The 11,759-nt window shown below is 40.0% G+C and overlaps 1 protein-coding gene across 5 annotated transcripts in view; it reads left to right on the top strand.

Annotated features, from left to right (window-relative positions):
* The first annotated feature begins 5,819 nt into the window (after positions 1-5,819).
* FCRL5 (Fc receptor like 5) overlaps positions 5,820-11,759 on the top strand; it is a 37,488-nt gene continuing 31,548 nt past the window's right edge. For 2 of the 5 annotated variants that reach the window (XM_053208897.1, XM_053208899.1), the window contains exon 1: positions 5,822-6,071. In XM_053208897.1, coding sequence (XP_053064872.1) covers positions 5,930-6,071 — 142 coding nt within the window. In that variant the 5' untranslated portion in view covers positions 5,822-5,929. Of the gene's footprint in view, positions 6,072-11,759 lie in introns of all 5 variants that reach the window. The other 3 variants (XM_053208895.1, XM_053208896.1, XM_053208898.1) reach the window with 3 other exon arrangements.

Below are 11,759 nucleotides of genomic sequence, written 5' to 3'. Positions count from 1 at the left end.
CAGGAAAGATGAGAAACTGCTACGACGCACCGAGCACTGAAGGCAGATTCGAGAAAACTCCGCAAACTAAAATAGGAAAGAATCAAAAGGCTGAAGTTATTCTGGGAAAACAGTGGTACAAGTGCTACGCAGAAGAGCCCACGCAGCCATTCGTGGCACACTGAGCAGAGCCAACAGAGTAAACGCAGGTGGACGCGATGGAAGGGAGCATCCGACACGTTCTGACGAAGTTACGCCACGTCAGAGGTCAAGGGTGAGTCACGGGGAACGCAGCCACAGCCGCGCCCCACGACGACGGCTGGTGCTGCAAGAGAGGCACGTTTAGCCCGAGAATTTTAGACCCAGTTATCTTCAGAACAAAGACAAGACAAACTCTTTCTAACGTGCAAGAGCTCGGTGACGGTGGCACCGTGGAGCCCTGAAAACAAAGAACCAGAGTCGGAGGGGACTCTCGAGCCCACGCAAACACGGCACCAACGTTCCTCAAGTGTGAGAACTATGGTGGTAGGACTCGGCATAAATGTTCTAACTTTAGAGAATGTGGAAGTTCTATTATTACTCATCAGGAGGTGAAAGGGAAGAAAACATGGCAGGAGGTAAAAGTGAGCTGGTCTCTTTCTTTTTTATCAGAAAATAAATGGAGTCTAATCAAGAAAAAGAGCATTAAGAACACTAGAGTTGCACAGCTAGCCACTAAGAGAACTGAAAAGACACTATACACTCTTTGAAGTATAAGCAATGTAATACAACCGTAAAAGAAAATACTGACGAGGGATCGAAAGAAAATAAAGCAATTAGAAGAGAAAGTTTGGTAACACAAAATTAAGTGACAGGATTAAGACCAACACAGTTGTCATATGAATGCATAGGTGATAAATAAATGTTACAAAAGCAATAGATACATTTGGGATCTAAAAATGAAACCCAGTAGGTTTTGCATATATTATATGTGAGAAATCATTCTAAAACAAAGTGAATTGATGCTAAAAAGCATACCAGACAGGGGTGCCTGGGTGGCTCCATTGGTGGAGTGTCCGACTTCAGCTCATGATCTCACAGTCCGTGAGTTCGAGCCCCAGGTCGGGCTCTGTGCTGACAGCTCGGAGCCTGGAGCCTGTTGTGTCTCCCTCTCTCTCTGCCCCTCCCCCCCACTCCCTCTCCTTCTCCCCCCCCCTCTCTCTCTCTGTCAAAAATAAATAAAACATTAAAAAAAACAAAAAATAAAAAAGCATACCAGACAAATAGGGACAGGAATCCTGACATTAATTTCAAACAAATCTAATTCAAGCTAAAAAAAAAAAAAAAAAAAAGGTATTTAATTGGACCAAAAGAAGGGCAGTATATAATGATGAAAAACATAAGATTGACCACAACTTTCCATATATCAAAGCACATAATTTTACAATTTATAAATCAACCAAAAGTATTACATGAGAACACTGAAGATCTACTTAACATATTTAACCAGCTGGTTATACTAAATATATGTAGAACTTTCTGTCCTGAAGATAGAGAATATACATTCTTCTCAAAGCCCCATGGAATACTTAACAACTAACAATAACGACGACCATATTAGGTCACAGAAAATCTCAATAAATTCCAGAAAGTAGGATATACACACACCATATTTTTGGATTACAATGAAATGATGAACGAAACGTCATTAATAATAGCAAAAAGAGAAGAAGAAAATCTACCATCTAGATATTTGAAAACTCTAAAAATTCTTGTTTCAAAGACAAAATCAAAACTGAAATTGTAAACTACCTAGAACGTGTTATAATGAAAACACTGTATCAGAACTTACAAATTATGGCCAAAGCACACACACAAAAAAATCCAGAGCCATGAATATTCATATGGCTAAAGAGGAAAAAAATTAAACATTTCATTTAATACTTTGAAAAAAACAAAAAATCTACGAAAAGTGAAAATTTATAAATTACAAAACAAAGAACTGTAATTAAACTCAAGAGCTGGTTATTTTGAGATTAAAAATAAATAAATACTAGCAAATAAAAACCAGGGAAAATAACTAAAAATAAAAACTGTCCTGAGTTAGGGAAGAAAGTCTGAACAGATAAGGTATCATGGTAGAAATTTAGACCATCGCTAAAGAACACTCTTATAAAAAAACATCAGTTCAAGACAGTTTCATAGCTAGATTTTTATAACATCAATAACTATATTCCTTACACCATACCATAAAAGTTCATTTTTAACTCAAGTTCCACATCCAATATGAGTCAGGAGCAGACATTCGGTCACCAAGAAACCCCAAAGGGGGAAGATGACACGGGCTTCACGACTTTGTGTCTGCACTCTCCGAATAATGGCCAAGAGAAATAAAACATAAGAACTGGAAAGAATAAGGTAAAATTATACATGCACAAAACGCAGAAGCTGAGGCAGACTAAAATTAGTAAGTATGCAGATTTGAATGACATCATTAACAAGCTTGATCTAATCACAAAAATAAACTTGAAGACAAAGGAAGTATTAGGGATAAATGAATTATTACTTGATGACTAAAAGAGTATTCCTGGGGTGCCTGAGTGGCTCAGTCGGTTGAGCGTCTGACTTCGGCTCAGGTCATGATCTTGAGGTTCGTGGGTTTGAGCCCCACGTCAGGCTCTGTGCTGACAGCTCAGAGCCCAGAGCCTGGAGCCTGCTTCGGGTTCTGTGTCTCCCTCTCTCTCTGCCCCTCCCCCACTCACACTCTGTCTCTTTCTCTCAAAATAAATAAACATAATAAAAAAAATTCTTAAAAAAAGATGGCCTAATCCACATGTCTGGGGCCTGGTCTGGCAGGCTGGAGCAGCTCCCCTTGATGGGACTGTCCAGTAGGGCAGTCAGACTTCATACTCGGTGGTTCAGGGCTCCAAGATAAAAACAAACCCTGCCACATCTCCGAAGGGCCAGACTCAAAATGTGCTCAGCTTTACGTCTGCCACGTTCTACTGGGTGGCTAGATTCAAGTGTGAAGGATATATAAGGAACTTCTGATGGGAAGAGGGTGAGGTACATACATATACAAGAACTGCTTCTTAGGAGGCAGTCTGCACTCTAGCCACAAATATTTACATCCTTCTTACATGAAAAATAAGCTCACCACCTCCAGAGACCCCCAAAGACTCATCCAATCACAGGATAGGGTTATCAGATTCAGATTCAATCATCTAAATCAGGTCCAAAGGTAGATGGGCCCCCGCCAATGGGTTCTCAGGTTAGAAACATATACAGACATTTAAGAGTGGTGAGTCAAACTACCAGAAAGAAATAATTATAATTATATAAATTTATAAATAGATATAAATAACATACATAAATATAAATAAATTACATAATTACATAAATAAATAAGTAATTTTAAATGTATATGCACCCATAAAACAACTTCAAATTATAAAACAAAAAAAAGACAAGAAATTAAAGAAGAAATAGACAAATTCACAATTATAGAGGGAAACTTTAACATAATTCTCTTAGTAATTGACAGAAAATCAGAAAAAAAAAAGCTGTAGCTATATACCGACAATAAATATTTAGAGAAAGCTTTTAATGATATCACTTACAATAACACGAAAAATACATACAACTATTTAGGAATAAGCCTAACAAAAAAATGTAACTTCTACAAGAAAGTTACTGACTCCTGGTTTTGGCTCAGGTCATGATTCCAGGGCTGTGGGACCAAGCCCCACGTTGGGCTCTGCACTGAGCGAGGAGCCTGCTTGAGATTCTCTCTCTCCCTCTGCCCTTTCCCCCGCTCCCGTGCTCTCACGCACGCACGTGCTCTTGCTCTCTCTCTCTCTCTCTCTCTCTCTCTCTCTAAGTTAAAAAAAAAAAAGGCAACAATTAGGACACTGTGGTTCTGGTATGAGAATAAACAGACAACTGGACGAGAACAGAGTTTCCAGAAGCAGACCCGCATGGCTGTTTGTCTTACAAGGAGGTGAAATTGCATGGTGCTGTGGAAAGCTTGGGTTTTCAATAAATTTGAGACCCAGGCAAAGTGGCCATCTGTAAGTGAATATGAACCCTTGCTTATACATAGAAGTCAATTCCAATGATACTATGGATACAAAGTAAAAGTAAAAGAAATCAAGTTTCTAGAAAATAACTTGGGAGAATAGTTTCAAGAGCTTGGAGTAGACAACATTTCCTGGAAGGGACAGATAAAGCTCTGACCATAAAGGAAGAGACTGCTAAATGGACCACCAGAGTTACAGCAGGGATTTGTCAAAGGCTCTATCAAAGTGTGACAGAGACAGGGAAAGACATTCGCAACACATTACCTGGAAAAAGGATCCATATCCAGCTTTAAAAGCCCCACAACACAGAATGAGAAAGACTGAAAAATTAGAAAAAGGGAGAAAGATTGGAAAAGAGATTTCACATTAAAAAGAATATCTAAATTGCCAATTAAATATGAAACATGCTCAGTTGCAAAATTCATCAGGGACACAACAATTGAAACCACACTGAGATCATCCCAGAAGAAGGGCTAAAATTTACAAGACTGTGTATAATACCAGTATCTATCGGCAAGGATTTTAGAGGGACGAGAACTCACACACACAGGTTGATGGGGTGTGCATTAGCACAACCACCTTGGAAGGCAATTTAGCGGTGCCTTCTCAAAATATACGCAAGCCTTAGGAGCCGCAGACTCCACTCCTCGGGGTGTACCCAGTAGAAATGTGTGCGCACGCGCGCACCGGGAGACCCGTCCAAGAATATACATAGCGACGCTGTTTGTGTCCAAAAGCACGGGAAGGCTCCTGGCTCGCGTTGAGGTCCTGCTGGGCTGCCGTGGGTTAAACTGTGTTTACCCTTATGATGCTTCTCCTGTCTCCCAGCGCCGCAGGTCAGGGGGGCATCACGTATGCAACGGGATATGCATTTGTCCGCGTGAAATTAAACGTCCCCTTAGGAGGACCGAGGTGTGGGCCCAGGGGGAGAAAAAAGGTGAGAAACACTACTTGAAAGGAAGAAAGTGGCAGTCCTCATGCTACTAATGTCCTAGGGATCTTTGTTGACCAGTATGCCAGGATGGAAGCTTGACTTTTGCAAGTTATCAAAGCAACGCACCAACATAGTATTTGTCACTAATTATTAACATAGTGGTTGTTTATGGGGATGCCTGGGTGGCACCCGACTCTTGATTTCGACTCAGGTCATGGTGTCACGGTTGGTGGGATCGAGCCCCACGTTGGGCTCCGTGCTGACAGAGCAGAGCCTGCTTGGGATCCTCTCACTCCTCTCTCTCTGCCCCTCCCCCATTGGCTCACGCTCTCTCTCAAAATAAACAAACATTTAAAAAAAATTAAAAAAAAACAGTAAAGAAAGCCATAAAATGAAGTATTTCCTTTCCATCCACAGTTCTTATCAACACAACTACTATCTTAGGCATACTTTCCAGGAAAAAAAAAAAACAGCATATTTGTATCAGCTTGCACACACGTGTTCTATTTGTCACATCTACCCCACTGGGACGATATTACGAGTACCAACCCACTCCTGGGCTCTCTCTTCCCACTCACCAGGGTGCTGCACGCCTCTCCATGGGGGCTGATCTCATTCGTAACGACTGCACTGCATCTCGCCGCAGAGATGTACAGAATCTTCATCCACGGTCCCGTGTTCATGACCTTTCACGTGCTTTCAGTGTTTTGGGCAGTTATGAACGACACCGCTGTAAACATTCTCTTAGACAATCTGCACATACTTCCCTTAAGGTAATTTCCCAGCCTTAGAGATGTGGGGTCACGGAGCCGTGTGTGTGTTTTTTTAAGCCTAGAATTTATTTTCTCACCTTGGTCATAGGGCAGGACATTCTGATTCTCAGTTAAAGAAGGGTAGTGCCACTTCCTTCTTTCTAATTCACTTCCACGACCTGCTCTTCGAAAAAGAACTTTCTCAGATGAGCTCCTCGGGGCTGCTGTGGAGCTGTGCTTCTCAAGAATCAAAACCAGCCCTGTTACTCCTGAGAAGAGCCCTCGTCTGGCCTCATCCCAGGGCAGGCCAGGCCTTCATGCTTCTGTGGGTGTCAGTGCTGGTCCTGGGTGAGTACAAGTGCCCAACGCGGGCCCAAGGTGGGACGGGGATAGCCTCTCTCTCCACCCCAGGGCGGGCCCTTTCATGGGGCTCAGACGTTCTCTCCTGCAAGGGGAGACTGTTCTCAGGACTCCCCATCCAGCTCAGGGGTTTCTCCCTTGAGTCTGAAGCAGTGGAGGGAGCTGGGATAAACCTTCACCCTTACGGAGAAGGAAACCCCGTGACCACACGGTGAAGGATCTATTCGTTGTTTTTCTGCGATAAATCTTACTTCATGAAGTCCAGAAAATGTATTGTTTGCTTGTTCCTATTGCCTGATTGAGAGGAGACCTTCCTTGTTTCTCTGCAAAGGAGATCATCTATTGCTTGTATGACCAGCCCAGACCCTGGTCCTGGGCACGGAAGGGCACGGTCTCTAACACGACGATGTCTCCTTCCCCTACACCATGGCAAACCCCGGCAGTGATGGGCAGATAAAGATCACAGGGGGAGGGGGACAGCAGGGCCCCAGAGGGAAGGCAGTGAGGCTCGGGGAAAGCCTGGGGCACCTGACATTCTTTCCCCCGGGGTTGACTGAAGTATAATTGGCAAATAAAAACTGTACATGTTTAAGATGCAAAAGATGATGTTTTGACATACATCTATTATTAAAATCACCACCACAATTGAGCTAATTAACATTTCTATCTTTTCACTTCACCTTTTGTGTGCGTGTGTGGTAAGAACTCACTGTCAGGATCTACTCTCCCTGCCAATTTCGAGTGTCTGTTCTTATTAACTATGGTCCCCGTGGTGTGCATTAGGTCTCCAGGATTTATTTATCTCGTAAGTGAAAGTTCATTTCCTTGGATCCACACCCCCCTGGCTCCCCCACCAGCTGGGAAATACCATTTTATTCTCTGCTTCTGTGAGTTCCAACTTTTTTGGACTCCATGTGAAAGTGAGGTCACACAGCATCCGTCTTTCTGGGTCTGGCTTGTGTCACTTAGCGTTGTGTCCTCCAGATTCATCCATGCTGTTACAATGGCAAGACTTCCTTCTTTTTTGAGGCTGCATAATACTCCATCATATATATACATATATGTCCTATTTCCTTTATCCATTCCTTGGTTGGTAGACTTCCATACTCCTTGGTATGGAAACTTACAATGTTTCCGCATCCTGGCTATTGCAAAGAATGTGGCAGTGAACGTGGGAATGAATGGAGGTGTCTCTTCAAGATACTGGTAACATTTCCGGGCCACCTGGGTGGCTCAGGAGGTGAAGCACCCTCTCTCTCTCTGCCCCTCCCCCACTCTCTCTTTCTCTCTCAAAATAAATAAACTTAAGGACAGAGATTTTTTTAAAAGGTACTGGTATCATTTCCTTTGGATATATATCCAGAAATGGGATTGCTGGATCGTATGATAGTTTTATTTTTAATTGTTTAAGGAATTTCCATACTGTTTTGCATAATGGCTATACCAAGTGCATTCTCACCAACACTGCACAAGGGTTTTCTTTTCTCCACTTCCTAACCAATGCTTGTTATCTTTTGTCTTCATGATAATAACCACTCTGACAGGTGTGATGTGATATCTCATTGTGGTTTTGATTTGCATTTCCCTGATGACTGAGTGATGTCGAGCATCTTTTCATGTACTTACTGGCCATTTGTATGTCTTCTATTGAGAATATCTGTTCAGGTCTTTACCTGTTTTTCAGTGAGGCTATTTGTTTTCTTGTTGATTTGTTAGAGTTCCTTATACATTGTAGATACTAACTCCTTATCAGAATCATGACTTACAAATACTTTCTCCCATTCCATAGGTTACCTCTTCATGCAGTTGATGGTTTCCTTTGCTGTGCAAAAGCTTTTTACTTAGATGCAACCCCGTTTGTCTATTCTGCTTTTGTTCCCAAGTGCTTTTGGGGTCATATCTGAAAAATTGTGTCCCAGACCAATGTCAAGAAGCTTCCTACCTATGTTTTCTTCTAGCAGCTTCACAGTTTGGGGTCTTACATGTAAGTCATTAATATACTTAGAGTTATTTTTGTACAAATAAAAACAACACGGTATACAAAAGAGACTATTCTTTCCCCATTGTGTGTTCTTAGCACTTTTGTTGAAGGTCAGTCAGCTGTAAATGTGTGGATTTATTTCTGGGTCCTTGATTCTGTTCCATTGCTCTATATGTCTGCTTTTGTGCCAGTTGGGTGACTATATCTTTGTAACATGTTTTAAGTCAAGGAGTAGGTCTCGAGTTTTGTTTTTGTTCAGTATTGCATTGACTCTCAGTATCTTTTGTGGCTTCACACGAATTTTAGGATCCTTTCTTCTATTTCTGTGAAAAATGCCATTGGAATTTTGAGAGGGATTGCATCAGATCTGTAGATCGTTTCGATAATGTGGTGCTTTAACATATTAATTGTCCCAAGCCGTAAACACAGGATGTCTTTATATTTATTTGTGTTTTCTTTCATTTCTTTCAATGTCTTATAGTTTTCAGTATAGAGATTCTTCGATTCCTTGGTTAAATTTAGTCCTAAATATTCTATTCTTGTTGATGCTAATGGAAGTGGGATTGTTTTCCTGTTTTTTCAAGTAGTTTGTTGCTAGTATACGGAAATGTAACTTTTTTCTGTACATTGACTGTGTGTCTTGCCACTGTACTGAATTGCTTATCAGTTCTAACAGTATTTTCGTGGAGTCTTGAGGGTTTTCTACATATAAGATAACCATCTGCAAACAGAGACCGTTTTACTTCTTCCTTTCTGGTTTGGACATCTTTTATTTCTTTTTCTTGCCTAATGATTCTGGCTAGGACTTCCAGGACTATACCGAATGTAAGTGGCAAGAGTGGGCATTCTTGCCTTTTTCCTGAACTGAAAGGAAAAGCTTTTAGCTTTTCACCATTAACTGTGATGTTACTTATAGGTTCATCTCTTATGGCTTTTACTACGTTGAGATACTTTCCTTCTAGACATAATTTGTTGAGTTTTTTTTTTTTTTACTCATGAAAACGTGTTGAATTTTGTGAAATACTTTTTATACATCTATTGAGATGAACCTATGATTTTCAAAAAAAAAATTTTAACATTTATTTTTGAGAGACTGAGACAGACAGAGCAGGCATGGGGGAGGGGCAGAGAGAGAGGGAGACATAGAATCGACGCGGGTTCCAGGCTCCAAGCTGTCAGCACAGAGCCCAGCACGGTGCTTGAACTCAGGAACCTCATCTGCTCAGGTGAGATCATGACCTGATCAGAAGTCAGATGTTTAACCGACTGAGCCACCCAGGCGCCCCTAGATGATCTGATGATTTTTATCATCCATTCTGTTAATGTAGTGTATCAACTTTATTGCACTGCATACATTGAGTCATCCCAGGGGCAAATCTCACATGTTCCTTGTTTGCTAGCATTCCATTTTAGGATTGTTTTAATTCTATGTATATCAGAGATATTGGCCTGTAATTTTGTTTTCCTGTAGAATGCTTATTTGGCTGACCTCACAAAGTGTGTTTGCAAGTATGTTCTCTCCTCTTCATTTTTTTGGAAGCCCTTGAAATGGTTTGGAGTTAATTCTTTAAGTGTTTAGTAGAACTCACCAGTGAAGTCATCTGACTTCTTTGTTGGGGGGCGAGGGGTTGATTAACAATTAAATATCCTTACTTGTTATCGGTCTGTTCAGATTTTCTATCTCTTCAAGATCCATCCAGTCTTGGTAGATTGCATGTTTCTAGAACTTTATTGATTTCTTCTAAGTTATTCAATTTGTTGGGATATACTGTTCATAGTAGTCTTTTTAAAAATATTTCTGTGCTATCAGTTGCAATGCCTCCTCTCACTTCTGATTTTGAGTCTTCCCTTTTTCTTAGTCTTCCTAAAGGTTTGTCAATTTACTTTATCTTTTGAAAACATAGCTCTTAGTTTTGTTTTCTTTTCTATTTTCTATCTTCTATTTATTTCTTTTCTAATTTTATTATTTCCTTTCTTCTGCCAACTTTGGGCTTCTCAAGGTATAAAGTTAGGGGGTTTTTTATTTTAGGGTTTTTTTTTTATTTGAGAGCTTTATCTTTTTCTTGAAGTAGGAATTTATGACTATTAACTTCTTTCTCAGAATTGCTTTGCTATATCCCATAGGTTTTACAATGTGTTTCCATTTTTATTTCACTCAAGATAATTTCTGATTTCCCTTTAGATTTTTCCTTCGACCCATTGATTGTTCAAGAGTATGTTGCTTCGCTTCCGTTATTTGTGAATTTTCCAGTCTCATCCTGTGAACGATTGCTAGTTTCATACCATTGTGGTCAGAAAACTCAATCCTCTCAAATTTGAGACTTGTTTTATAACCTAACACATAATCTGTGCTGGAGAATGTTTCGTGGCCACCTGAGAAGAATGTGTGTTCTGCTACCGTAGGATAGAATGTCCTGTATACATCCATCAGGTGTACATGTTAGACATGCAAACTCTTCGGCTTAGAATCTTGTACAAGCCTGCCATTTCCTTATTGATTTCCTGTCTGAATGATCTACGCATTGTTGAAAATGGGGTATTAAGGCCCTTACTACTATTGTATTGTTACTATTCCTTATTTCAGTTCTCTCATTTGTCTTCTATATTTAGGTGCTTTCATATGGGGTGCATGTACATTTATGGTTGCAGATCCTCCTAATTCCACTTTACCCCTGTATAGTAACTTTCTTTGTCTCTTGTTACAATTTTTGACTTAAAATCTATTTTGTCTGATACAAGTAGAGTTGCTCCTGGTCTCTTTCAGTTACCATTTGCATGGAATATATTTTCCATCCTTTTACTTTGAGCCCATGTGTGCCCTTAAATGTAAAATGAATCTCTTGTAGGCAGCACACAGTTGGATTTTTTTATTCATTCAGATATCCCACGTTTTTTATTGGAAAATTTAATCCTTTTACATTAAAGGCAGTTATTGATGGGTAAGGACTTACTATTGCCATTTTGTTCATTGTTTTCCCACTATTTTGTAGTTCCTTTTTTTTTCTTCCTTCTCCTACTATCTTCCTTTGTGATTTGATGATTTTTTTGTAGTGGTATGCTTTGACTTCTCTTTTTATCTTTTGTGTTATCTACTATAGTTTTTTTTTTTCTCTTTGTGATTTCCTTGTGATTTTTTTCTTTGTGAGGCTTATATTAAACATAACAGTCAATTAAGCTAAGAAATTTATTTCTATCACATATAAAAACTCTACACTTTTTCTTCTCCCTCCCCACATTTAGTTATTAATGTCACAATCTCCTTGTTTTTATATTCTGCATACATTAACAAATGATTGTAGCTATCGTTATTTGTAATACTTTTGTCTTTTTTAATTTATGCTACAGTTAAAAGTGATTATATATCACCACACAGTATGCTATCGTCTGAATATATGCATCCCCAAATATTCATATGTTAAAATTCTGACCTGTCAGGTGGTAGTTTTAGGAGATGGTGAGGTCTTGAGAGGTGATTAAGTCTTTAGAGCTCTGCAAGGCAATGAGATTAGTACCCTTATAAAAGAGAGCATAGAGAGCTCTCTCACCCTTCTGCCGCATTACATGAGAAGATGGCTGTCTATGACAAAGCAGGCCCTCACCAGAGATGAATCTGCTGGTGCCTTAATACTGGACTTTCCAGCCTCCAGAGCTGTGAGAAATACATTTCTCTTGTTTATAAGCCACCCACGATGGTA

This window comes from Acinonyx jubatus, chromosome E4 (assembly GCF_027475565.1).
Source record: "Acinonyx jubatus isolate Ajub_Pintada_27869175 chromosome E4, VMU_Ajub_asm_v1.0, whole genome shotgun sequence".
In the NCBI taxonomy this organism is placed as follows: Eukaryota; Metazoa; Chordata; class Mammalia; order Carnivora; family Felidae; genus Acinonyx; species Acinonyx jubatus.
This window is presented reverse-complemented; position numbering and strand designations above follow the sequence as displayed.